The following is a 27,562-nucleotide window of genomic DNA, read 5'->3' as shown; positions in this document are numbered from 1 at the left end:
ATATCTGCCAGGGCGCTTGCCTGATCAGCCACTTTTTTGTGGCTTCTTCAGGTACCTTGGCGGCCTCGGCCAATTTTTTGATCGCGGCTATGCCTTTTCAGTAGCCCCCGGGGCTGTAGTAAATCTTTGCGAGTTTCGCGTCCATATAAGTAAGGCGTAAAAAAGTTTAAAGGAACCGGAAGGCCGCGTAGCCCAGAGCTAGAGCGCCGGCGCCCACGAACGCGAGTTCGCCGTTTTTCTGCTGCTCGCTTGGCTGATAGAAATCTGAGAACTTCGGCTCCTTGGGGGGCACCATCTGTTCGTCAGGATGTGCCTGGTTGTAGAGTTTGAAGGCGTAGTCCGTGTTGGTCAGGTTTTGCTTGGCCTGCTCCTTTGTTTGCGCATTGGTCGCGATCCAGTCGAGAAGTTGTGTCCGGTCTCGCGTGTATTTGGCGTAAGCGGCTTGATAATCTTCGAGAGCTTTGTCGTGGCGCTTCTTTTCTTCAAGCGCGGCTTTGTCGCCCCCGCCGAGTGCCCTCGCCGGATAATTGTCACCGATAAAAGCCGTGGCGTTCAACACAGCCCCGCCAATCATGATAGCGATGCTCGCCGTGGTCTATATTATCGGAAGATTTTTCAAATGCTGGCGGGCAGGATTTTCTGGTCCTCAAGGTACCCTTTTAGGGCAATGCTGCCCGTCACGACGACGGTGAACTTCATGTAATTCATAAAGCTGCTGCTGGGATCAGAAGTGAAATTCTCTTTCACAACCTTTTTCGCGGCCCAGCCGATGCCCGCGGCTAATCCAGTGATAGTTGCGGCGTCAATGACGGTCTTGACAAGCTTGTTGTCTGACATGGCGCGCTTGATATAAGGAATCAGCGAAAGTTTAAAACAAAATTAATCTGTCTTGCCTGCGCTTCGCGCGAAGAAATTTTCTTCGTGGATCAAAGATCCACAGGGCTGTGCCCCGAATTTTCACCACGCGGAGCGCCTGACTCCGCTGCGATTTCATCCAATCTTTTTTTTATTTCGATCTCTTCTCGCACCTCTTGTTCCATTTTTCTCCGTCTTTCTCTGTCTTGAGAGACCTTATCGGCATACATTTCGTTGGCAAGCATTGATACCGCTCCGTAAGCCGTTTTGGTTAAATCGACCCAAAAAAGCGTAATCCCTCCGATTGCTGCTGTATAGATGAGAACCTGGGAAATGCTCGGGCTCGGCATCGTGAGATATGAATCACGCGCAAACATTTAAATCCTTTTTTTTAAAATCCTCTTTGCCGTGTATCGCGAGCAGGTTTTGGCTCGACACTCGCGGGCTCAGGAGCGGGCTCAGGCGCGGGCTTCGGCGTTCTAATTTTGTCCAATGCGGCATTGGTCGCTGCCAGGATCTCTTCACGTTTGTAATAGATCCCGAACAGGGAAACGCCAAAGTCGCCAATACCAATCCATTGGTTGGTGCTGAGGCCAAAAAGGCCGCCGCTCTTTGGGCTTTCACCTTCTGTAGACGCGGCTGGCCTAGGGGCCGCTGTGGCAGCTTTCGCTTGCTTTTCTGCGTAATAAGCCTCGGCCGCTTTCTTCTGTTCTTCTCGGGCCAGAAGACTTCTTTCGGCAACCATTTTTCCGGCGGCCACACGCTTGGGGTTTTTAACGCGCTGCGTGGTTGCAGTCGGAGTTGTCGCTTGCTGTGTGGTATCGGCGGCAGGCGCTGTCTTGGTCTCTACCTGAGGCGCAGTGACGGCGGCAGGCGCTGCCTTGGTCTCAGTGACGGCGGAAGGCGCGCTCTCGGATTGTTCGGTTGACATTGAAGCGAACCGTATTATAAGCAAATGAAAAAAGTTTAATTGTTAACAATTTGACAGCAAGACCTCAGTATTTGTTGATGAATGGTGCCCATTTATTCAGCAGTTGCTGAGCCAGGTACTTCATCAACGCCCTCAAGCGGATTGCCGTTTTCATCACGAGAAGGGTGGCTCTGCACGGGCAACTGTGTGGGGTTCCACCCCACATCCCCGGGGCGCGGGGCAGAGCCCTGCTGTGGACTAAAATCAATATGTTTCGTGGTGATGAACACCGCGTTGGCCGCGGCAAGAAACCGGCCGCACTTCAAAGAAACGTTGCCGGCCAGATTGGAGAGCTCTTTGTTCAAGATGTAGTCGTTTCTGAGCTCTTTTTGGTAAGCCTCGATGTCTTTGATTTTGACGGTCATTCCGACCACTTTGGTTGCAAGAAAAATGAAGCTGTCGATCAGGCTTTCCGTCGTCTTCGAGCCCACGTACGTCTCGTAGCGTTTGGTGAATATCTCGACCTCTTTGTCGCTCAGGCGCTTCACCCGCTCGTGGGTTATCTGCACTCCGATAGCCTCTTTGGCTTTGCCTGTGGACATGAGCACGGCCAGCTGCTCGCGAAGAGCAGGAATGTCGGGGGCGGTTGGAACAAGGCCGCATGCGGGACCACTCGACGGCGCGGGCTCCGTTTCAAGAAGGTCCAAAACTTGTGCTAACGCGGCTTCTTCTGCAGCCATTGTGTAAGGCTATATAGAGCTGTAATTTTTTATTCAAATAACTTTACCCCGTACGGGTGGCGAAGCGCGAAAATAAGATAAGAGAACTTTCGCTCTTTCAGCTTTGAAATCAATCCTCTGTGCTCATCGGGGGAGAGCTCGCCGGCGTAATCGTCGAAGATGGCTTTCGTTGTCCTGGCCGAAGGGGTGTAAAAGAAGACGATCGCCGCCACGTTCTCCCGGAAGGAAGCTGTTATTCCGGTCAACTTCTGGGCCAGTGCCCACACGCTGATGCCCATATGTCGTGCATAAAAGGCAAGATTTACCAGCTCGCCTGTGCGCCCTTTCACGTCTTTGGAGGCCGCGCAGTCGTCTAGGATTATGAGCGTGTTGGTGCTCTCGGAAAGCCATCTCACGAGCTTCAACCACCTTTCCACGTCGTGCTGATCACAGACTATCACATCCATTCTTGGATCGTTTTCGCCAAGCCGGTGGTAGGTTATGTTGCGCGTGAACGTCGGGCAGATGAGCACGATGTAGTCGAACTTCCCGCGGAAAGGGCCGTAGAGCTGGTCCACCACGAACCTCGATTTGCCAGAATTTGTCGGCCCCACGATGAGAGCGTTGAAGGGTATCTTGCTTGGGTCCATGTCTTCCGACTGGAGAAAGTTTTTGCCGCGCGCAGCGCTATTAATTCTGTACAGATTCCAGCTGTCTTTCCATAATGTTGAACTGGGAGTCGGCGATGACGAATACGTGGCAGTTCACGTTGCCTGAGCCTTCGGCTTTCCTCTCGATTTCCAGCTGGACCCCGTCCGTACTGTTCACAATGCGCTTGCCACTTCCATGAATGTCTTGGTCCGCCATGGAGCGCATATCAACCAGAAGCCCGAAATTGTCTCCGGTGTAAAACTTTGTCACATCCATGTGCTCGGTTTTATTTTTTTCCTTCACGAAGAAGCGTTGGGCCTCTTCCCACATGTCCTTGCCTTCGACGCCGTTGTTGTAAATCATGTTGGGCGAGCCGTTGATCGTGACGCTGACTTTCGTCAGATCCGGGAAGACGTATTTTTCTGAATCTCTGGCGCCATCAGCATACGGCTCTATGAACAGTAGCAGGAGGGCTTTTAGCGACCTTTTTTGGGCATCGATTTTGATGTTCTTCCTCGCGTCGGTGTCTTTTTTGAAGGTAACCACTTGGGAACGCATTACGTGGTCATAGGCGAACTCTTTTCCACTGGTGTAAACGCTATGCGCCTCGTCTGCCAGAGTCTTGCTGCGGATCATATCGTACTCGAGCTGGATGTTGGTCAGCTTGTATTTCAGCTTGGTTGTATCGGAGCCATTGACCACATGTGCAGCTTCAGCCAGGGTTATTTCGAACGTGAGGTCTTTGTAAAGGGCCTGGGGGTAGAAAACGCCGTGGTCGGTTAAGATCTGATGGTCCAGCCTGATCCGGTACTTGCTCCCGTACACCTCGTTCAGCTTTTCTTCAGCGTCGACGCCCGAGGTTTTCTTGTCTCCCGCGCCTGAGCGGATCTTGCATAGATCCTCGCTCTGAATCCCTTCGAGGATCCTGTTGTCTCTTTCTTCCTGCGAAAGGAAAAGGTCATCATAGATTTTGTAGATGCCATAGCCAGCCGCGTCATGCAGGGTAGTGCCTCCAAACTTCACGTGCAGCCTGTCAACGAGAGCTCGCGTGACGTTCTGGACAAGGAAGTTGTTGGCGTGCCTTCCAGAAAGGTCGATGTTAAAGACAAGCGCTAGCGAGCTCGGCACCAGAACCTCGTTCGCGTTCAGCTTGGGAGCGTAAACGTACAAAGTATCGCCGGGGTTGGCTTCAGTGCGGGAAAAGGTGATCCGCTTCACCGCGCGCTCGGCCTGCATGCCTTGTAATGTTTTTTTGCTGTACGGCGCGCGAAGGTTCTCTGGAACTGCCATTGTGTATAGGACTCCCGCGATTATTTCTAATTTGAAAAATAATAATTGGCTTAAATATATCGCGGTGGCGAATTTGGTTACGGAGACCCGGACCTTGACAATCGACTTGACCACGACTCTGATGAAGGCGAACAAGAGGTTGACACAACCCGTCCTTTTCAGCCAGGCTCGGCGTCCACTCCCTACCAACCTGGCGACCCCTGCCACGGGGGCGAACAAACGGAAATAAGTACTTTTCCTCACAAGCAGTCCGACCCGCCTGACACCTCTTATGCCGAGACGTCCTTTGGGGGATAGAGAAACCCCTTTGATTGAAAGAACACCTTCAATCAGCGATCTTCAAAAAGAAAGTTATTTGCGGAAAAAACTCAAAAAAGGCTGTAGATATGATAAAAAACAAATTCCCAAAAGCAAACTTTGAAAAAATCAGAATTAGAAGAGGCACCGGAAAAAATGAGGGAAAAATTGTTGCTTTGGGGTCTAAAAATGGTGAGTACAAGATTCTAAAAGATGATGAGTCAGGCTTCATGCAAAATTTTGTAGACAGCTTCAAAGATAAACTTGGGCCGAGGGCTGAACAAATTATAGCCGAAGACCGAGATACAATCAAAGAACAGCGCCAAAGACTGAAAGAAGCTGAAAAACAACTTCAACAGGCGGGGAAATTAGCCGCGCAAAGAGAGGCCCAAAAGAGAGAATTGGAAGCTTTGAGAAGTAAAATCGCGCAAACTGATACTCAGATTGATGCCATTCAGGATGAACAAGGTTCGAATCTTGATAGTGAAGCAGAGCTGCGTAGGCTCAAACAACAGAAAAAGAGCTATCAAACCGATCTTGAAAACAAGAAAAAATCTTTGGACTCGCTCACAAAAAAAGCGATAAACAGAGAAAAGGAACAAGCCAAGGTTGACAGGCTCAGGGCCAGCCTCGCAGCAAAAGAAAGTGAAACAAACGCCATGGAAGAAAGGCTAAACCAAACAAAAACGTTGGACGACCTCAAAGAGCAGGAAAGCGAGCTGCAGCGCCAAAACGAGGAAGACCAGGCGATCATCTAAGATGAGAATGCCTCACCCTCCGAAAAAGAAGCCGCAGAAGGCAGAGTGGCAGAAAGAAACGAGATCGCGCGTTTGCAAACTTAGATCGCGGAAAGGGAAAGGGGGCTGCCTCTCTTGGAAAGGGTCAAGGAGATCTTCAAAAAATATGGCGTGACGTTGACCGCCATTCTTCTCGCCGCCGGGACCACAATCGGCGCTGTCATCGGGGTCCTCACCAGCGGTTTGAAAGCCACCGGCAAAGCTTTGGGGAACGGCCTCAAAGATATTGCCGCGAAACTCGGCTCTCTGCTGCCCGGGCTGATTGGCTCGATCGTGAGCTTCCTGTTCAAAGCCGCCGGCCAAGTCGTCGGGTTTCTGGCCGAGCACACCTGGCTGCTCATTCTTGCCGCGGTGGCCTTTTTGTTCGAAAAATATTTTAAGAAGCAGCGTTAGCTTAGCGCCAAGCCATGAACAGCAACGCCGATAATCCAACTACACCGACAATGACAGCCGTTTTGTTAATTTCGTGTTGCGGCGTTTTGTCTGCAGCCTCGGGCTCAATTTTTTGCGCCGGTGGCTGCGCTTGCTGAGTTTCGGTCGGGGGCGAAGCCCCAGGACTCCCAATGGCCTTTTCTGCCGCGCGCAGCGCAGTCGAAGCTGGTTTCCTGTGGAGTGGAACCACACGCCCCGATTCGGCTGTTGCGGCTTTGTGAATCGGGTTGGACGGGTGGCTATTGGGCGGGTTAATTTTTGACGGGCCGCCTGCCATGTGTTTGAGCCCAGCTTTTTTTGTCTCTGGGTTTACCTCGTTATTCACCCCCAGTTTCATTCCGGAGACAGCCTGTTTCAGTTTGTTGTTGTAACCGATCGTGCTTGCGGTGTTGATTATCATCTGCGCGGGCATGAGCCACGCCATGGGGGCAACAGCGAGATTGAGCCTGACCTTCGCTTGGTCCACCGCGAGCTGGTACCTTTGCACGCTCGCGGCCAAGTCCGGCTGTCTGATCGCGTCTTCCATCAGCACCAGGAACTCGCTCTGGGCTTCTCTCGCCCGACCGCCATAGCCGAGAATGCTGCTGCGGACGTTGACTTGCGCGCCCAGGACGCAGTAAACGAAAGCCTCGATTGACTGGTTGATTCTCGACAAGCCCGCCTGCGTCAAACCGTTCGCGGTGTTGGGCGCGAACCAGTCTGCTTGAGCATCAGAAGCGGCCCCCGGCTCGATGTAATCGATCAAGTCCCCATTTATAGCTTTGCCGCCTTCATCGCTGAATTTGTTCCATCCCGGATATTTATAGTCGGTTTTCGACGGGCCGCGCCGGTCGCGTACACGTAAACGCTTCCCAGACCGTGGTTTTCCCCGTGCGTGAAGCGGAAATCGCTCGAGGGGGAAATGCCGAACTCGCCGCATATCCTTTTGTACGAAGCGACGTCGTAATGATTGTTGTATTGGTTGAACGGCGGGTCTCCGGGCAAAGCGCTCATGCTCTGAATTCCTCCAAGCTGGTACAGAATCCGCCTGACCGTGAAGTACACGTGGAATTTGTAGAAAGCTCTTATCTGCGGGGGGAGATCCACGGGGGTTTCACCCCCGGACCCCCCAAAATTTTCTGCCGCCCGCAGGGCCCCGCTGTCGAAGATTTCGCGAGAAACTCCGCACCCCTGTGTCGCGCAGAAAACCGCGAAGTTGAGCTGCTGCGGCCAATATTTCATGTCAGGCCCTCCCAGCCAGCGTTTTGATTCGACTGCCGACGTGTGCCTGAGTTTGGTTTTTTCAAATATTTCTCGAAATTTTGTCGTGAAATATTGTTCAGGCGTGACGTATATTTGGATTGAGGCGTCGAATATTTTTTTCAAACATTGCGCTTTGCCGTCGAAAGGTACGGCAGGGATGGGCAAGGAAACTTTTGAACCAAGCGGCGCCAGTTGGTAAGGAAAACCTCCAACGGCCCCCGAGCGCTTGTCTTCCAAACCGAGCGCCTTTTTCATTTCCTCGCTCCAATATTTTTTGTCTGAGCCGAAGACGCTTTGAAGCGAGCTTGGGCCCTCTTTGAAAAAGATTTCTTCCGTTACGTTTTTTCCGTCGGTATTCCCCTGAGCAATGAAACGGGATCTATCGGCCTTGGGGAAATGTCCCACAAATTCTCTCTACGCGTTTGCCTTGGCTATTGCGTCTTTTATCACAATGTTTGGATCTTTCCACATTCGCCATATTATTTGAACACAATTTTATTTGTTGAATATAAAAATGGTTGTTCTCACTCTTGTCGCGCAACAGAACGGCGAGACCATCTATTTTGAAGAGCCGATACCGAGAGTCGATTTCATGAAACTCATTTCGTGCAGTTTGTACAACAGCTGGGACAATTTGAAAAGAGAAGGTTCGGCCACCTTGGGGGACAAAAACAAAGATGTCGCTTTGTCTGTTGGCAAAATGCTCCCAGGGCATTACAGTTTAGAAAGAATTTCGAAAGAAATTGACAATCTGTTCGCCAAATATAACTATAAGTTGGTAACAACAATAAACCAGCCTCTTGGCCAGCTTGTAATCCAAAATCCCGGGTCAAAACCGATAGAACTTGATCGCGATTTAGCTGGTTTTCTTGGTATTGGGCGAAAGCTGCTGTATATAACCTTCGTAAAAAGGCTAAGATCTCCAACGACATATTTCATTCATTGCGACTTGGTCGAGAAACAAAAGAATCTGTTCAACGGCAAAAGGTCAGATATCCTGGCCTCTTTTGATGTGAAAGGGAAGCCTTATGAAAAAGTAAGCTACCAGGGTTCTCCGCAACAGGTTTTGCGAGACTGCTCTACAGACCAGACCATAAATAGCATCACCATTAGCGTGAAAGATGAAAATGGCGAACTCTTTGATTTCAAGGGCTTCCCTCTTCTTTTTGAATTAGAGTTAAATTAATTTTCTTTATATACGCAATGTCTTCGGCAAATCTGTTACCACCAAGCGCGCCGCCTGCCGAGCCACTATATCCGGTGGTGGCGGCGGAGCCTTCTCAAAATTTCCGCTTGCATAAGGTCAGCGAGATATCCAACACATTGGCCGGCGAGGTCCACCACTATCGCCTCGTCGCAAAAAAATACAAACGCGCGAGAAAGTTCGTTAAATGGGGCGCCGCAGGCTCCAGCGTTCTCTCGGCAGCGTTTTCCAGCGCGAGTTTTGGCTCCGCTCTCTCTGTGGTTGGCTTGCCGGCTGCCGTTCCTCTTGGCGCTTTCCGCAGCTTTCTTTCCGGCCCCGCATCAGCCACCCGCACTTGTTTGGCGCTCGTGCCATCCCGGCTCTGGTGGTATAACACCCCGGGCTCGCGCGTTTCTAATATGGCGCACTCCTTTGTTGTGGCCCCGCGCCCCACAACCGTTTTGCCCCCGCGAGGAGCGGTTGAAACCGGTCCAAACCGGTTCGTTCCAGTGGCCGCGGCCGCCTTGCGTGGCGGGGCGCTGCGCGGGGAGCCTCTGTTGTTAGTAGTATAGGGAGAGGCATACAAATACTATTTCAAAGAGGGAGCCTCATTTCACTGTTCGCAGCCCCCAGGTTCAACCGGCCCGAGCCTGTGAGGGCCGGACTTGATGGTGGGGGCTGCGATAAGGTGAAATGAGGCTCCCTCTGCGAAATGGTATTTGTATGCCTCTCCCTATACTACTGCAAAGCATACAAGGAGTAAATTATATCCAAAGAGATACTTAATTATATATGTACTAGACTAAAACAGTAAGGAACCTTCAATGCGTGAGAAATAATAGTTTCAGCATGAGAGCGCAAGATTGAATTCGTTTGTGTGAGCCTCATGCTCAATGCGTGAGACTTGAGAGCACTGTGTCGGTTTCTTTTTGTAATAAACAAAGGTATTACGATGTGTTATACGTGTAGCTTCGTTTTAATTGAACAAGGTCAAATTTCCCGACCCAACTCCTCTGAGACGAAATTCCGACAGGCGACATAGTAATCTTGCGAAATGCCGACATGGCTGGTGGCGAAATTCAGACAGGGGACATGGGTACCCCCTCTAACAGGGCCTCGTGAAAGAGAGCAGGCCAGCGTTGGGGAAGGAGGCGAAACAGTACTGAACACTGCCGTGAATAATAGCGAGTCAAGGACTAGAGAAAGGGGATGAAATAATTCGGAACAATGCCGTGAAGCAAAGCTAACGAGGACTATAGAAAGAGACGAAACACCCGACGACTACAGAACTGCTCAAGTTAACTCGCGCGTCGCGTCGAGATGCCGTGCGGCCGAGCAAGAAAAGTCACATGATTAAAATCAGGTGACGAACTAGAGAACTCTGTGTTTAGAGTAATTGCAAAACAGAAAACACAGTGGAAAAAAGTGGTTGATTCGTTGATCTATCGAAAAGATTAGATCAGTTCGGTTCAGTCTTCACAACTTTTGCTGCAAGTTCCTGCCCGGAACATTTACACTGGCCGAAGTGAATTGCCAACTTGAGGTAAGTGACGCTTTTTGTGGCGTTTGCTATGGAAATTATGAAGTTGCCTCGGCGAGGTAAGGTTATTTTCAATAGGAATCCTTTTTAGAGTCTTCCTTATTTGAAGCCATGCTGTGGGGCATTTTACAAATTACATAGGTTTAATTTCGCTCATAACAATAACACGTGAGTGGCTTTGTGGAGGTTGTTGTAAGTTGCATATTGTAAACAAATCAAGTTTTGTCTCGAGTTTCGTCGTCACGTTAAAAAAAAAAAAAACTGTATTTGTAAACACTGCCGGGCGAGTTTTGAAGTTTTCTCTGTGTTAGTTGGCACAACCGCTTCCTAGACTACAAAAATTTCTTAAACCAAGATAGGTCAACAAACCATTTTAAGCCGAAGCGAACAGGATTTGCTAAATTTACTTTTGACGTTCCTATGTGAATATTTACATCTTGTGATTACAAAGTATTTCCTCGTTTTGTTAGTTCAATTTATTCGGTTTGGCAAATGCTTAGGGGGAATTTCCAGGTTAATTTGGTTGAAGACTGGTAAAGCTACCGCCGATAAAATGACTGCAAAGGTAAATTAAGCCGTCGACAAAAATACACACTGTGATATTCAAATCTATGCTTCAGCGTGAATAATTGTTAAACTTCAACACTACAAGCTTAAACGAATTTTTCTCATCCTTTCTTTCATTCGGTCAACCTTCATTGAGAAGGGATTTGCTGTTTGATACTCAGATGTAATGATATGCATATTGCGTTTATAATGTAGATTTCCTCGTTTTATTTTGTTGTTGTAGGGTTAGTTCGGTTTGGTGAAATGCTTGTAGTCGAAATGTCGAGTGGACGATTATGCATGTAAACCCTGTCGGCAAATAAAGCTCTACTTCGATTTTGATTTGCTATTTCATTTTATTAATGCCACTGCTTTTGGTTGGGGGTACCCCTGCGAAATAAATTCCCAGTAGTCTGGGAATTCCTAGGAATTCTTAGGAATTCCAAGTTATTCCAAGCCATGCAAATTATGCTTAATCCAAGACCTTGGAATTTCTGGGAATATTTGGGAATAGTGAAAAGTATGACTGGGAATTTTTGGGAGCAGCTAAAACACATGAAATATTGTGTTTGAAATTTCTATAAATTTCCCAAAATGTCAAAATTAAAGATGAACTCAGTGCATGAATCAGTTTCTGTGAATTAGTAAAAATCAACAGGATCATTTCCCTGGAGTTCCATACCTTTTTATTGTTGTCAAGCTCCAAGGTAATTATTTCCAAACAAATGTTACTACATTAATTCCAGTTTAAGTCTGACAACTCAACATAAAACTATAGCACTCATAACATTGCTTTTTAGATCCAACCTGATTTGTTAGTGTATATGTGCCCATATGGACCTTTAAATCAAACACCCAGAGTTTAACTGATAGAAAAATGGATGCTCTCAGATCTGATAAATAGATTAGGCAAAAAATTCCTGTCAGCATAAATGTATATATATTATTTACAATTTCAATAAAACCAAAAGTATATATATGCATGTATATATTTAATATAATTGTAGATTCACACACATACCCATCGCAGCCCACTGTTGAACAATTTTTGACTTGATCCTTTATGACTTTACGAAAAAGAGGAAGACATCTCTCACAGATGTCAGAAATGAAAAGCTCACAGTTTCCACACACTTGCTGTAAATTTGCAAAACTGTACTGTGACATTCTCTGGACAAATTACCTGTAGTTTCATTAAAACAAGGATATCTTTAGCAGCCTCTCATTGTCATACAATGTCTTGAAATTAAGGCCAGAATAGCCATACAGGCATATTCTTTGGCAGAAAATGTTCTTTTCTTGTGAACAATTAGTTTCACTTTCATCAGGGGAGTCCAGTGAATGGCCGTCAGTGTCAGAGTTCTCAATTTCTTCAGAGGAGTCAGAACTAGAAACTTCAACATCATTATCTGAATCACTGTCTGTGGACAAATCTGAGTTGTTGTGTGTATTACATCAATTGGTATTTCTGTGGTCTTTTCAGGTACAGTGTATAGGCAACTCAATTTCATCAAATGCTTCTGTGAAGCTTCAATTCTTGCATAAAGGTTGACTCCATAGTCCATCAAAGTCATCCACAACATTTCTGTCAACAGCCATCTCACTCAGGCGAGCCGAAAACTCTGAGGTGTTCTGTTCATGGTGCTGGAAACGGTCTCCAGGAAAAAGTGATGCAAGAGAGGGAGATGACATCAACTGGTCAAATCTTGTAGATTTTGGTATGGGTATAGTGGGATCATCAATATGTTTCTTGTATTTCCTTGTCCTCACGGTCACTTTAATTCATGACACAACAAAATCAAAAGAATAAAAAAGATTATGAGTCAGTGGGAAACAAATAAATAACTGACATAAATAAATGACAAATAAAAAAAACCTACATCTTGATGTATTGAAAAGACTATAGATCTCATATAATGTTAATCCTTATAAATAATTCAAAGGAAAAATGATAAGCATTGCAAATTTCTACTTGCTGCATCGTGCTGACTGGGTGTTGAAACACGTGGGCTCTCAAAATAGATTTGGTGGACTTACAACAAGCTTAAGCTTATTTTGCAGAATTTATCTCGTTTTCTCAGGTCGATCTGAAACCTTTTAGGTGAATTTCGGCTTTTGGGTTTTTAAAGAGCACACAATGCATTGCTTAGTTTGATTTATTTAGAATTATAGCTTATCATAACAGAAAATCCCTATGAAATTGGATTCCTTACCTTTGCAGTGAACTTGATTTAAGTGCCTCACGATCCTTTGATATCTTGACAACCGTCGGGAACAGATCAGCTAGTTAAAGTACGTTCCAGTTTCCTCGATTTCTTCGTAAAAAAGTTTGTGTAGTTTTTTCCTTTTGAAGCAAGACCCATCTTTCAAAAGACCACCAACACAGCGTGGAAAGGGAAGTAGAGTTACTATCGAAAGCGACTGGTCTGGCAACCTTGTTGCCAGTCTCTCTCTCCTTCTTCTCCAGTTTCCATTCTCTCCTCAACTGATCAACTGAACCCATCACAGCACGCGAATTTTCACGTGACTATCCTCGTGACTGAGCGTGACAAAGATCGCGTTAGTCATTCTCTATTGGCGCCCATCTTTGAATTTAGCGTTAACGGTTGATCGCTCGTGCGTATTAGTAGATTTCACTTCCAAAATTATATCAAAATGGTTTTTTCTGCGGTCCTGTGACTAGAAGAAAACAGCGTGAGTGTCATCAATGAGAAACATGTTATTCTTGGCGAAGATTTGGAGCTAAAAGAAAGTCTTACTGTGGATGTTTCAACAGGGAAAAATTCAAAGGGCAGATTAGCTGTATACAAAATTATTTGGTGAGTAATCAAATTCAAGTAACCCTATATTATACAAAGTAACTTCTTTTATTTAGACAAAAGCTTTTGAATGAACTTTGTCATCACGAATCATACACGAGTGGGTCACTCAGTCATGGCACGAAATGAATTCTGGCTAAAGCAAGGTTGAAACAATTAGGTTGCCCAGAGGGCATGCCTAAACAATTTGATTTGCGAATAACAAGTCGTTTCTCTCGCCACACTTGTTCAAACGAAACAAATATAGCAGTTCTCGCTGATCCCAGTCAAAGTTCTTGAAAAAAACTCCAACGAGGCAGCCACAGTCTGCATGAGTTTGATGTCTCCTGTGTGTATTCAGCCTGACTGTATGGCAATCCGTGTTGATCTTCAATTTTGTCCATCCGTATATTCTTTTGCGTTTACTCTATTATTTCAATGTTCCTTTAATGTTTTAAGTGTCTTTTTTAATATTTCTAATGTCTAAATTTGGCTAAAAACCGTGATATATATCCTCCAATTCGAGAGTTGTTGATACACTTATAGAAGAAGGAAAACCTTGATTTAGTCTACTGTAAGCTCAAGATTTATGTAACATATTTATCAATAGTATACAAGCACCTTCACAGTTATCAAGTCTTCTCTTTTCACATTTCAACCAGCTTACAGTCAGGCCTTAATTAGCTGCATTTATTAAACTGTGAGCACATAAATATTTGGATCTTAGTCTTACAGTACCTCATATATATCGCAGTGTAATGTATTTTTTTAAATTTTGTTTTAGGTGTCATACAACAAAGATGAAGATGAAGAGGCTAGCTGCAGAATCAACAGAAATAACTGAACAGCAGCTAAGTTTGCCCAAACTCAGCCTTTTTTTAATTTTAAGGAATGTCTCAGTTTTGTTCTTATCATTGATTCCTTACAATCATGAAAATCCAGATATGTTCCACACAATAACAATAATTTAAGGTAAAATCTTGTGTATGGAAAATTGTTGGATTTGTAAACTAAAAAAGTAAATTATCTGAAAAAGTTCTCTTTTTATCAAACATGTAAAAGTTTGACCTTCATATCTGTTTTCAGTTTTACTTTTGATTCTTGATGTAATGAAAAAGAAACAGGATGATTATTCTTATGTTTAAATTCATAAGAGCCAATGTAATAAACCATTCATTTAAAACCTGTTTGATGTGATATCAGTGACTTTATTTGTTATTTTAATGCTAGGCATTTATCATCAAAATTTTGTCTGGCCTACAAATGATACAAAATTCCCAGTTTTTCTCAGATTTTCCCAAAAATTCCAACCTATTCTCAAAAAATCCTACAAATTCCAAGTTATTCTCAGAAATTCTTAGGAATTTTTGGGAGTTTTAAGGAATTTTCAAGGTGAGTATATTTCAGTTGGAATTCCTAGGAATTCCTAGGAATTCCAAGTCAGCTCTATGTAAACTTGGAATTCCTTGGAATTCTTAGGAATTCCGAGTCCGAATTACCGTGAAAATTCACACCTTAGATTCCTAGGAATTCCTAGGAATTTTTTCCTAGGAATTCCTAGGAATTCTTAAAGTCATCTCACAAGGGCACATGGCCCCTATTTTCCTAATGAAATGTTATTCCCCAGTGTGGTATTTACACTTATGGAAATATTCCATAAAAGTGAGATAGTACTAATTAAAAAAAAAATGCTTAGAGCTTTACTCGGTAATGAACTGTGAAATGGCATTTACATACTTAGAAAAAATTTAGGTCGTAGAAGTCCTTGCCCTGACCATTTCTCGGTAATAAAAATAACTTTTACATATATACATTCAAAATTTAGTTGGTGAGAGTGCATTCCTCGCTCCACTCTCTCTCTGCTCTCTTCTTCACACTAATTTTTTGATTGACTAACTTATTAACCAAATGTCACTGACTGTTTTCTTTGTTGTGCTTTACTTTTTTGCTCATCGAAGAAAGTTTCAGTTTCTTCCTGACTGTTTCCTTTGTCCTGTCCAGTACCAATTCGTTTCGTATAACTTTGTGAATTCTCTATTCTCATAAAATTTTATCTCATCAGGGTAATAGAATGCACTCTCAGAGTGTTCAATCATCGTTTTCAGTTGCTACAATTTTCAGGAAAAAAGCAGTGATTTCCTTAATTTCCTTTTGCTTTGTTTTAGGACCTTTTAGCAGGCCGGTAATTGGCCCATGGGCATTATGGGAGAATAATTTTCAAGTAAAGAATTAGATTCATTTTAGTGTTAAGTATTTTTAAATTATTATAAATTGGGCATTTTATTTTTATTTTTGTCACACGTGATGTTTTACGATTTTACCGACATATACATGTACCATGCAAATGGAAATAATGCATTAGACAATCAGAGTGTGCATTACATTGGCTCAAAATGCAAGCCATATATAACAAATGTATGCAAAAGATATTTTTATGACTGAGAACTGGACAGGGCAAGAACTTCTCCTTCTTTTGTAAATACATGTATATTAATTCCTCTCAGCCCTGTCAAAATGTCTCAGGAACCTTCATTTTTGCAACCTAGCGTCCATTATTATTTTTCACCATACCTGACACAGAAGCTCACCAAATCCTAACAAAATTAATAACTAACATGGGTGTTCTTTGGGTGGCCTTTACTTTGTACTACATGATTGTATATTCTGTTATCCTGCCTAATAACTGCTAGAAACAATTTTGACAGAGCTGTTTCAACAGTTTCAGTTAAAATGATTTCCAGTTAAACAGCACTACATGTAGCAGTGTTATAATGAGTGTGAACTTTATGGAGGGTTTTAAAGGTTTATTATTATTATTTTTTTATGGTAACAGAAGACAACAAAATATACATGTACATGTGTATACAGTATAACCTGATGGTGGTGTTGGTTGTGAATTGCAATTCATATTAGTCATCCTATTACAGGTAAGGGGAAAAAGTTCAGAAAGTTCAGAACGTCTCTTCCACCAGCACATCTGCATTCTACAAGTGCAATCATTGTGTCGTTATATATACACACACGCAGAAAAATGTAAAGTTATGAACTTAACATTAAAATCTGACATTTGAATGCCTCCTTTGCTAAAAGTTAAGTCACCATTTAACTGTTATCACTCCCTGTGAATTCATAGAGAATTACCACCTAATGTGGAAGTCCTGTCTTCAAGTGAGGGAAAATGACACTGCAAAAAGTTACAAAAAAAAGTTACAATGAAAGTAAAAAGAATTGTGAATGTCGATCATGACTTGGTGTACATTGTACATCATATAAAGGTATGTGGTGAGTGCCAAAGGCATAACATTTCATGCATTTGCCTTTTCAGGACAAATTATATAACAGTGATATTTTAAAAGATGTGATCAGAAAAATAATGAGTATTGTCCAGGCTGTACCAGTTTATGGACGGCATATGCAGACAGTAAGAGGTGCTGTAAGCATTACTAGGTAATTAAGTTAGTTTTATGCTTATGACTTCTTGTACTTGGATTTTGTGTCATTTTGTCACAAGAATACGTAATGAAAGATGCATTAGTTGACGCAATTTATTTTCAAAGGCAAACTTAAAAGTCTGCCTATGGTGGATACCGGCTGTGTGTAATGTGAATGTAAAGCAAACACAGTGTTAAAGATGTATGTGCATGTTAATATTAAATAATCTGAAATTTCAACGAGTTTGAAAATATATTATATCTATGACAGTTCTGGGGTGAGGGCTGTTACATGTAAATGTACATAAATGGCTCATGCTCGATTTTTCACTTGTTATAATTTAGCTGCCAATATGTTCTGTAAATTAATTTTAATAGTCATCTGTTGGTGTGCAACGATATACACCAATATTTAACCAAATAATGTACAGTGTAAATTAATTAACCAAATTATGCTGTTTTCAGTTGACCAACGCTGCTACATGTACATTGTATTGCGATGTTTAAGCACACAAATTTACAAACATGCCTGCGGTGTCAACTTGTCAAATGTATGAACTGGCCAGCCAGTCTAGATTACAAAACTTTCTGAAAGTTGGCCTTTACCTAAGGTACTTAAGATTCATGTATTTCTTAAAGCATATTTTGTAATTAATGATTTCTTAGACATTGTTTTCTTCAAGAAAAGATTCATACCCGACATGGAGGTTTCTTTCTTTAAGAGCTCCCTCCTCCTGTTACTTTGGAATTTCTAATGACTGGCCATGAATGGGTGTTGGGTGTGAATATCTTCTGGAACTGCACACTCAGATTAAGTCAGCAAGAACATTAGTATTTATCCTGACAAAGTCTGATTTTCAGCCTGGATGGCCCTTTGATTGGGACTGTGCACATTCTTGTACTACAATGTTCCAGTTTCTTGCTTAAAGCAAATTGCATGTGCGCTCAAAAGCAAGTTCATAACAGTTAGATATGTTTGCTTTGCATCTCAGGGCAGAGCCTGCCACTGTGAAAGTTTTGGTACCATCTGCCTAGCATTTGACTCACTACTGTAGACACTCAGTAAACAACTAGCAATGGAGTACACTGTATATCAATGAAAGGAATGTCATCTGTTGGTTATAAATTATAATTGATATGTCTTTGTATGTTCAGTGGTGTTCAAGTAGCAGCTATATACAGTATGATTTACATCCCTGTTCCTGTCAGTCAATATATGAACAGTGTACACATGGGCAGCCTGGATTAAAATATCAAAGATATTTAAAGCAACCTTGGCCAGGTGAGATATTTCTAAAGAAATATAAATTCAAGGCCCTTATGATTGCTTATAGGGATTGATTTTATTGTAAACAATATCTTTCTGAGTGTATTTGTCTTGTGTACTAATTGTTGTAGAACACAGTGACCACTGTCATGACAGAGAAATTAATGTGTGAAAAGTTCCATAAAAAATTGCACTGGGAGCAAATTAAATCATCATAGATGCAGCTTCTGAGAGATCCCCAATATTAATGGAACATACATTGTACTTACATGTGAAAGAGTGCAATAATTTATTACTTAAGATTGTAATGCTTTGTGTAGTTTCTCTATATTTACAGACAACTTGATGCCATAATAATTTCTACACTCAAAGTTCATTGAACAAACTGACTTAGAAGTTGAGGTCTGCAACCCATACTGTGTGTAGTAATATCAAAATGCTGTAACTGCAACATTGTGACAGATAAACTGTATTACATCATTGAGAAACACCTATGATACATGTATTAACGAATTATTTAAAGTGTCTGTTAAATTAATCAGTTTTTCTTAGAGATAATTTACTCATCATGTCATGGTTTATTTAAATAATTGCTTTTTTGGCTTAAAAATGGTATTTATTGTGCTTGGTTTATGTTGCTCTTAAATCAATTTTGTGATAACCTGCATTGGGCATGGCATAAATTAATATTTTGCCAACACGAAATGGAGAACTGGGTCTTAAGCAAAGTTGCAGGATTAGTATTTTTGTAGAAAGAAAGATTTGAGAAATTTGTGACATTCTACCGACAGCCTTGCCATTCGCAACGTCAAATAAGGTTGATTTGTTCCCTAGTGTTGTACAAATAGTGTTCTCTAATTTATAAATCATTTTAATCTGTTGTTTAAATGATTGCCTTATAAACCCATGTCCAGCTTTGGTGCATGCAGGATATTGATGTATTGTTTATCCATTTTACTGTAAATTATCTTTAATTGATGTGTCAATCAAAACATATCTTTGATATGCTGGCTTTTTCTGACAAATGTACCTATGCCTCATAATCTTTGAGGGCGTTTGGTTGTGCAGTGCAGACAAAATACATGTACATAATATAACTTACTCATAGCTTACAATTCTTGGTATAATTTAATCAGCGCAAAATTAATTAATGGAACCCAATAACAGCTCCTGGAGTCCACAATCTCAGTCGAGAAAAAGAACAAATCACATTGGAATTGAATAATAAAATTGTTATCAGAAGCCTATGCAAGTATTCATGATCAGCAACAAAATATCATATTTATTGTTCATGCCAGAGTGATTTTGCTTATACTTATACTTTGAGAGATGGTGCAAACCCTTTCAGCAAGAGGAGACTCCATACAGAAATGAAGATAGCTAACTATCTTTGGGGATCAAGTTAGAAAACAAAACTTTTTAACTCTTTACATGTGTATGCTACCTTGGTATTTTTGTGAGACTTCATTTGGTAGAAATTTGGGGACTGAGTATATTGTAACCACTGCATTTCAGTCGTACCCCACAACAACAAAAATGTGTAAACTTCTTTTGTGCGGAAGTCCCAATTGTTAACTAAGAAAGAATATAATGATTACATTTAATAACAATGTCTTGTCTTTCTCAATAAGAAAGAACAGGAAATGCCACCAAAAAGCACAGAAGACAGTTCTGTTATGTGATCAACATTTTTGGTGGCTCCCCTGAAGTGCTTGAAATCATGGCTCTATTTTCATCACCACACCATCTTACACCTCGATCTGCTGATGTAATCCTAGTTCAGGCTGAAACTACAAAATCGCTCGCAGTTTACTTCGCATACATGTACATGTTGGATTATTTTCATCAGTAACAACATTCCAAAAAATAACTGACGAGCTCTGCTTTTAGGCTTGGCTAAATCTATATGTTAGGTATGTAGTCCAAAGGGGGGAGAGGGAGGGGAGTTAATACACCAACTCACTTGTGAGAAAGGTGAGAACAGTTATTTTCAGCTCAAGCATAAATTCATTATTGCATTTTTAGAGTTATGGATGGATGTTTTTCTTTTAAATGTGTTTGTTTCATGCCAGAATGTACTTTCCTCTTGAACTTCAGGACTTGAACAACATTTTGATTAGCAGTGTTACAAAACTCTACTCATATCACTTTCTCATATTCACTGTGTGGCTTAGGCATGAATTGAAAAGTGGATGTTTTGCATCCATGCTTCTTCATAGAAGCTAAAGCAGGTTTTCCTTTAATTTCAATAGTGAAAATCCATTAAATCCATCTGACTTTAAACTTGGTTCTCAACAATGTTGTTATAAATTTTGAAGCATTCAATAAAATTTTTTTGTCAAGTGCTGGTTTAGTTTTCTTTTTGCTCTGGAAACCATTACTGGGATGGAAAACAAGTCCATCACAAATAACCTGTAAAATACTTGTCACATCTCTCTCAAAGTCTGTTCCATTTTTTTTTCTTTTCGGCTAAGCATATTGCCAGTTTTTTTTTCTTTGCTTGCTTGTTTGCTTATTTTTCTTGTTCTTTTTTTATTGACTAGTTAAGTGCTTTTTTCTCCTTAGCCTCCTATATGTCAAAATTAATATCCTTTACTCAACCCGATTAGCTTTTTAGTGATTACTGAGTACATTAACCTAATTTGGTATCAAAAAATAATATTATTTTTCCACAGCCTGGATGATATCTTAAGCATCCTCTACAGAAAAGTTAAACAACAGGAATGAATCAATGTAAGAGTTAACAGACAAGATCTTTTGTGGGATGGCATCAGGCAGCTAAGATGTAAAAAAAGTTTGGAGGGTGTGTTGAAAGTACAATTCTTTGGAGAGTCTGGGATAGACACTGGAGGGCTGCGGAAGGAGTTTTTATCTGGTAATTTAGACAGTGATATTAATTTCAGTAATCTGTTTTTGCCAAAATAATTATTAGAATGCAGGGAAATCTCAGGAATTTTTTTCACTGTGTGGGTGGCTGTAACTCAGTTATTTAATGGAGATAAATATATGTCACTTTGTTGAGCTTTAATTGAGCTTGACAAAATAATTTATTTTCCTCCATAAATATCGAGAACATACATAGAAGTAAGATGTGTCTTGTAACTAAGTCTGTTTGATTAGCATACATTTGAAGACTTTTTTCTTTAAATATTATTTTCTACAGCATTTGTTGCAGCTGTCCAGACCAACTTATTTGAGGGCACAGAACACAGCGCTCTGTCACCTGGACCCTATGTTGAGGCTGTGGGTAATGGCTCTTTCAAAGCCATTGGACAAGTCATGGCAATGTCAGTTCTCCAGGAGGGTCCACCACCTGCCTTCTTAGCTAACTGGGTTTACAACTATCTGTGTACTCCAGAAATCACAGACATATCACTAGCAGATGATGATATTGCTAATCCAGATGTCAGGACTCTAGTGAAAAGGGTAATAATATTCCCTTGTACAATGGCTTGACATAAAGCTTTCCATTTGTATATCTCAGCTCGTTTTGCTACTGATTTACACAACATTCTCACTTTCTTATATGGATTACTTGTGTGCTGTATATTCATCGAAAATGTCTTGTATATCATCATCATCATCATCATTTTATTTCTGTGATTTAAATTTAACAGTTTAGAGTAATACAAAACCCGCATACATGTAGCATGATGATTAACCAACACAAACTCAGCACGACTTTCCAAAGTTCATGCAAAGGTTGTTGGCAAAACAAAGCAAAAACAAAGGAAAAATTGATGACAGTACTTTAAAATTCTCCCAAAACTCTCTCTACAGGATATTTGTCTACATCAGAAAAAAGGCCATTTTATTCTTTATTTTAAAATGCTAACAAACTGCAGAGAGAGATCATAGAAGTAAGTTATTTACACATGTAATAAGTCTTAGGTATTAAACCACCTCTGACAATGATATGTCACCAGGTTAAAGAAGTGAACTGCGATGAAGAACTACAAGTCATTTTCCAAGATGATGCAAATATGGATGTTTTAATGAATACTGGCTTTACATCCAAAATTTCTTTGGAGAAAAAGGACACTATTGTAAGGTACAAGCATTTACAGTATCCCAAGATGTATTTAACTGTTGCCTTTTTGCATGTAATTACTTCATTTGAAATGCTACATCCATGTCCTTTGTCAGTTATTATGGACTACTTTGGCTAAAGGCAGCGATTCTCTGTAACTCCATTGAAATGCTGCAGCTTTTTCGTGGATTAAACAATTACTAATAAATAGAACATTTTCTCTGTGTATTTAAAAGAACAAGGAAAGACGTGTAGTTAGTTGGGAGAATGTCAAACAGAAATGGAAACAGTGGTTCAGTTTTGCACTGTTCTCCCTAACCTCTACCTTTGTTTTTGTAACTTTGGGAAAAAACCCTGAAATCTGAAATGTGAAATAAATGTAAGTACTACTTATCTAACAGTTTTTAAAGAAACTACCTAGGGATCAGAAACTTTTCCGCATTTGTTCACTTCGAATTTAACAGTGATATTGCATGTCATGGTTGACTTTGCGCATGTAACAGAGGGAATTTGTTTTTAGGGTTATAACACTTCAGAACACCATTGTGCGAGTGAAAGCTGAGCTTGATGAGAGAGGGGCTGAAGCTTCACGGTTTTCTGAGATACATGGAAGAATATCCATCACTGATGCAAGAACTCTTTGTACCAGGAGAGGATTACAATGTAAGAGTTTCCTGGATGACACCTGCCTTGTTTTTTGTTATCTTTGTAAAGTTTTCCTTCCTCCCTTTTAAACACTTGTGCTGTTTGTGTCCCTCACTAAGTTTGGAAGATTTTGCCATTCAAAGGGATGAGCATTTGAGTTTATTGATGTACCTAGACAGCTGTGTTCCACACAATCAGTCATGTATCCCCTGTCTTGTTATTGTTGTTCACCTTCATCCTTTGGCATATAATTTTTGTATTAAAGTCTTTACTATATAACTGAACAGTTTCATTGATTTCTCAAATGAATTCCCAAAGTTAATGGTCTGATTAAATTTTTTGGTTTGAATGCAGGTCACATCTACATACTTGATGAACGCATTAAATGCTGAATACTCGCAATCAGGGTCCACAAACAAAGTACAAGAAACAGCTATAATGGCTCATTTCAATCAATATGTTGAAGAAACAGAAGACAGTCATGAGTACCTTATTATCTCAAATCGGCCAGTTAATACAAAAATTGCAATTGTCAAAATGAGTGTATATTCCTTAAAAGCGATTTTAATCTGAACAGCAATTCTTCCAAGAGTGGTGCTAGACAAATCTTCCAAATCTTTAGGATGCCAAAGTGAGTCAGGGTTTCCTATAAAAGTTCACTTTTGGAGAAAGTGATAAATGTTATCGATTTGTTTTTTTTTTAAATAAAATACCATATATGGGGACATGCTGCAGGACATGGCCATCATTCTCCAAGAGCTAACAGCTAATACTCCCCCCAAAAAGGCCAGGGATCTCATGGGTACCATTTGCAGATTGTTACCACTGAGGGCTCTGCTAGAGCTGTCCTGGTACCTTTTAGGGACCTTTAAGTTTATGGATGTAAAAAATGAAAGTAACTGTAAACGTTTTTTGTTTTGCAAATAGCTTTTGTTTCTGAATTATTCCCTTTTAAACAGTAATGCCAGTGTTTTTTTTTTTAATTTGTGCCTCTTAGGAGGCAGCACCCACTAAAAGAGAGTCTGGTACCTTTGAGGTGAAATGAAGTTGCTGTTGTTGTTCTTGTTGTTTTAGGGGTGTTTTTAAAATTTTCAACAACCACACCTGCAATATTTATAGGGGGGGAACTTCCCTTTCCTGGAGTTAGTATATCTCATTTTGTGTTTCACTCGCAATCTAGAGAGTGAAAAGAGGCCTATCATAAACCAGTACTGATAGACTTGTTGCTAATTGTCAATATGAACTAGTACTGATAGCTTTTTATGATTTGTCTTATTGTACAGGGGACAATGAGTCTACCGACAGCCCTGTGAGTGTTAAAGATATTTTCCAGTTTCTTACTGGGAAAACCAGGAGGCCAATTTTACCCTCAGAGAGGAACAGTTTTGGCATAACACTAAAATTCATTCATTGCAGCACTGACCACCAATTTGTTTTCCAATGGTTTCTACTTGTGTCCTTTGGGTACAGTTACCGGTGGCTCACATGACCACATACAGTGATTTTAAGTTTAACATGGACACTGCAATAACACACAAAAAAACCTTTGGCAGAGTTTAGATGACCTTTTATTGTCGCCAAGTGTTGGCCAAAGCCATTTCCGACAGAATGTAGAGTGTTAATTAGTAATATGGTTTCAATAAATTTGTTAGAATTCTGTAACTTGCAAGCAGCCTGTTGTTTGGATTACACGCATTTGTCATTGAAGATGGGTTCAAAATTCTCAGTGTATATCAGACATAGATGCAGAAATGAAACATAGTAAATGAACATGCAAATTACACTAGAAAGGTGAAATGATACCCATATCCCATTGAAGAGGATGCCCCTCACCATTTTATGGTGAGAAATGATTGTGTTGTTCCAGATAATATCCATACTCCTCCCGCAGAGGTTTGTTGTTGGTTTGACCCCAGCCTTCCGGATATTCCAGTTTTGGTTCAAACTTTTTTCTTTGAAGATTTTGGATTTGGAAAGTCCCCTCCCCCATGGACTTTCCAAGGCCTTGGGGTGAGTAGGGATATTTTTTGGTACCCCACAATATGTTATTTGGCTGGTAGCAGTGCATGAACTATTATGTTCTTGCCTCCTTCCTCTCTCCACAGGAGTCCTTCGCAAAGTGTTTTCCCCGGTCACAGAACATGAGAAATTTAGGGTTCACCTTTTGCGAACTTGATTAGCTTCTCAAAAAGAATTCTTGCTTCCAGAATGCTTGTGGGGTGGGATAAGCTATGTTTTTCCATGACGTATTGAAAATACTCGCAGAAAACTAGGTTGGTTTCATCATATTCATTATCGAATCCTTCAAACCTATTTTCCATTTCTGTGATCTCGTGTGGGGATACTGGAACCAAGCAGTCGCTATGTCCAAAATCCTCAGGCAGGAAGTACATCATGTCGGGAACGCCGGAAACAGTGGCATGCTTTGACTTCCTGATCCGGTGACTGTTCCAATATTCCTTTACCTTATCCAGATCAGTCTGGAGCAGATCAGCAAAACAATTTAAAAATGGTTAACGCCATAGCGTGTACTATTGAGTTATGGATGCACGCGGGAGGTTGCTAAGCACGAAAGAAGCGTAAGAGTCGCACGAGGCGATAGCCGAGTGCGACTCTAGCTTCTTGAGTGCTTAGCAAACCTCCCAAGTGCATCCATAACTCAATAGTGTACGCTATGACGTTTACCATTTGTTTTATAACATAACATTGAGACATTGGAACAACAGAAGTCCTTTTATTGAGCTACATCACAAAAAAATGTTCGTGTAGTCTTACATGACAATAGAAAACGAGCGCGCGAAAATTCATTCATGACAACCGACTGCACACCAGTAACTCGATAAAATTTCATATTCACACAACTGTGAAGACAGTTTCGCATTTCTAGGAGAAGGACGTCGACCATTACTTTGGAAACAATGCCTGTCAAAAGATTTGCTTTGTAAACATTAGCACACACGTCAGCAGCGTACACCCATGGGCAAATAGTAGACGCTAAATTAACCAATGAGAGAGCGCGCTTTGCTTTAGTTATGTTATAAAACCAAATAGCCTCTTTATGCAAGTCTGGTCAGATCGAGAATATCCGATTCATGAAGATCTTGAAAGAAGTCGATCCGCCAACTTGAACGTTGTTTCCTGTAATGTGACCATTTACATTCAATACGTTGATTCCTAGTTCTCGATACATACTTGTGAGACTTCGATCCTGCATATTCATCCAATCCTTCAGCCCTCAAATAGCACTGTATTCCAGCAACCAGACCGTTTTCAGTGCAGGGGTCAGTATAGACGCGCATTGGGCATCCGTGTACTGCTTTGACATGCTTGATGAAGTAGCTTGCTACACACTTTGGATTTTTGTTCGATCGTTGGACCTCGAGTCAAATAATTCTTCGGCTAAAGCCGTCGACACAGCCGTGAATGGAAACTTGAAAGCCAAACGGCTTTAGTTTATCGTACCCGTCCATGTGCCAGCAGAAGTTGGATCCAGGTGACACATACATCCTGCGCTGAAGGCAACGGCTCCTTCTGTGTTCCACTCCCCTAGGATCGACCTCCCTTAACAATGACTCTACTAATCGCCGAGGAACATTAATCCGGTGTCTGAGACGCAAGACATGCCACATAGTCCTGTAGCCATTAAGGCTTTCAGGACCAGTACATATTTCTTGCAAAATGAGATCCCTGACGCGTTCCTTGAGCTCCTCGTCTACTTTTTCACGTCTCTTAAGAGCTTCTGTCTGAGAGACCGGGGCAGACTTGGAAATGAAGGTCCGCCGATTTCGCTTAAAATTGGTACACAAAGTCGTTATGTGGACTTATGCAATATGCCAAAGTTTCAGGTTCAACGACCTTCTTTTAGCCAAGTTCTGGATATCAGCCCCTCAGGGGTCCCTGAGGCAGATTTTTAGTGTCATTTTGGCCACTTTTCAACCTCTCGTTTAGCAACGTACAATTAATTTCAGACAAAACCAAAACCATAATTGTAATGCCCTATCCTTAGGCTTCTATGGGTAAAAACATTCGCTCAAGGGAATTTTTTGTTAGTCTGTGGCTGTGATCACGACTTGGTCCTATTTGAAGCATATGGGAAGCAACCGGAAATGGCCTGTTTTTCAGACCGCATATTTTCCATGCCCATGTTTTATATCGTAAAGTCTTAGTATCCCTGCAAAGTTCAGCCCTTAGTTTAGTAATACCAAGAAAAAAAATACTAAGGTTGAGGCTTTTTTACTACGAGACACTTTTAAAGAAATTGCCTACTACGCACCCCCTGTCAAACTCTTAATTACTTTTTAGGAGAGATTTTTAGACACAAGCTGCACAATTAACAAACAATCAATGATCCCAAAGTAAATTATTTAAAGGAAATATATATTTTCAAACCATAAACTAGAAATTAATCTTCCTACTGACGGATTTGAAACTAAATTTTATGTACGATTTGTACCCTGTACCCAGGGGACTGGAAGGTGAGGGGAATCTTTATACGTTGATAACAAGAAAAGTAATCAAAACACAATGAAACAAGTTGTTTACTGAGTGTATAAGTTAGGTGGCAAAAGCTCAGAAAAAAAAGCCTTATTGATGGGGCTCTGCCTTGTCTCCGTGGCAACCTTGCTTTGTCAGGCTTAATTACCCTAAGTTTGACTTTTCTCATCTAATTCTCTGTTTTTTATTGACGTTTTCAAGGTTTCTTGGGGAAAACATAGTTTTTTTGCACCTTTTAATTCTTTTAGTACCCTTTCTCTTCTCTTTTAATTTTGTTATACCTGGCAAAAACGATATTTTGATTTCATGGAATAGTCATGAAATCCAGACCGGTGGATTCAATATTACGGATGTTTTGAAATTTATGACATTCTAACGTCACGTGCCTTCATAGCTGACTATTCACCATGGTTAGAATTTTAAGCCCTGAGTTTT

The 27,562-nt window shown here is 41.4% G+C and overlaps 2 protein-coding genes, 2 long non-coding RNA genes and 2 pseudogenes across 10 annotated transcripts in view; 3 read left to right on the top strand and 3 right to left on the bottom strand.

Annotated features, from left to right (window-relative positions):
* The window catches only part of LOC145500511 (uncharacterized), a 340,504-nt gene extending 327,838 nt beyond the window's left edge, over window positions 1-12,666 (bottom strand). Inside the window, exon 1 of the long non-coding RNA XR_014051103.1 lies at window positions 11,484-12,666. This is a non-coding gene — a long non-coding RNA (uncharacterized LOC145500511). The remainder of the gene's footprint in view (window positions 1-11,483) is intronic.
* Window positions 1-20,716, top strand: part of LOC145500501 (uncharacterized) — a 192,521-nt gene extending 171,805 nt beyond the window's left edge. Inside the window, exons 1-7 of one of the 6 annotated variants that reach the window (XR_014051080.1) lie at window positions 12,676-13,156; window positions 13,239-13,281; window positions 14,045-16,187; window positions 16,394-16,478; window positions 16,586-16,707; window positions 17,847-17,973; window positions 18,296-20,692. This is a non-coding gene — a long non-coding RNA (uncharacterized LOC145500501). Of the gene's footprint in view, window positions 1-12,675; window positions 16,188-16,393; window positions 16,479-16,585; window positions 16,708-17,846; window positions 17,974-18,295 lie in introns of those variants that run through there. The other 5 variants (XR_014051079.1, XR_014051082.1, XR_014051081.1 and 2 more) reach the window with 5 other exon arrangements.
* On the bottom strand, window positions 3,167-4,440 carry LOC145500479 (uncharacterized). The gene has a single exon (XM_081480009.1). The coding sequence runs from the start codon at window positions 4,423-4,425 to the stop codon at window positions 3,175-3,177; it is 1,251 nt and encodes a 416-aa protein (XP_081336135.1). The 5' UTR covers window positions 4,426-4,440; the 3' UTR covers window positions 3,167-3,174.
* Window positions 4,812-5,480, top strand: LOC145500489 (uncharacterized). The gene has a single exon (XM_081480021.1). It carries the CDS (start codon window positions 4,812-4,814, stop codon window positions 5,478-5,480), a length of 669 nt encoding a protein of 222 aa, XP_081336147.1.
* Window positions 20,692-24,215, top strand: LOC145500497 (G2/M phase-specific E3 ubiquitin-protein ligase-like; annotated as a pseudogene). The gene is made up of 6 exons (XR_014051076.1): window positions 20,692-20,833; window positions 21,122-21,384; window positions 21,885-22,009; window positions 22,509-22,651; window positions 22,988-23,144; window positions 23,917-24,215. The product of XR_014051076.1 is annotated as a G2/M phase-specific E3 ubiquitin-protein ligase-like (transcript).
* Window positions 24,216-24,345: 130 nt separating this feature from the next.
* On the bottom strand, window positions 24,346-27,023 carry LOC145500509 (uncharacterized; annotated as a pseudogene).
* Between the last annotated feature and the right edge of the window lie 539 nt (window positions 27,024-27,562).

The sequence above is a fragment of the Orbicella franksi genome, chromosome 10, assembly GCF_964199315.1.
Source record: "Orbicella franksi chromosome 10, jaOrbFran1.1, whole genome shotgun sequence".
Lineage (NCBI taxonomy): Eukaryota > Metazoa > Cnidaria > Anthozoa > Scleractinia > Merulinidae > Orbicella > Orbicella franksi.
The sequence above is the reverse complement of the archived record's forward strand: the minus strand, read 5'-3'. Positions and strand labels throughout refer to the sequence as shown.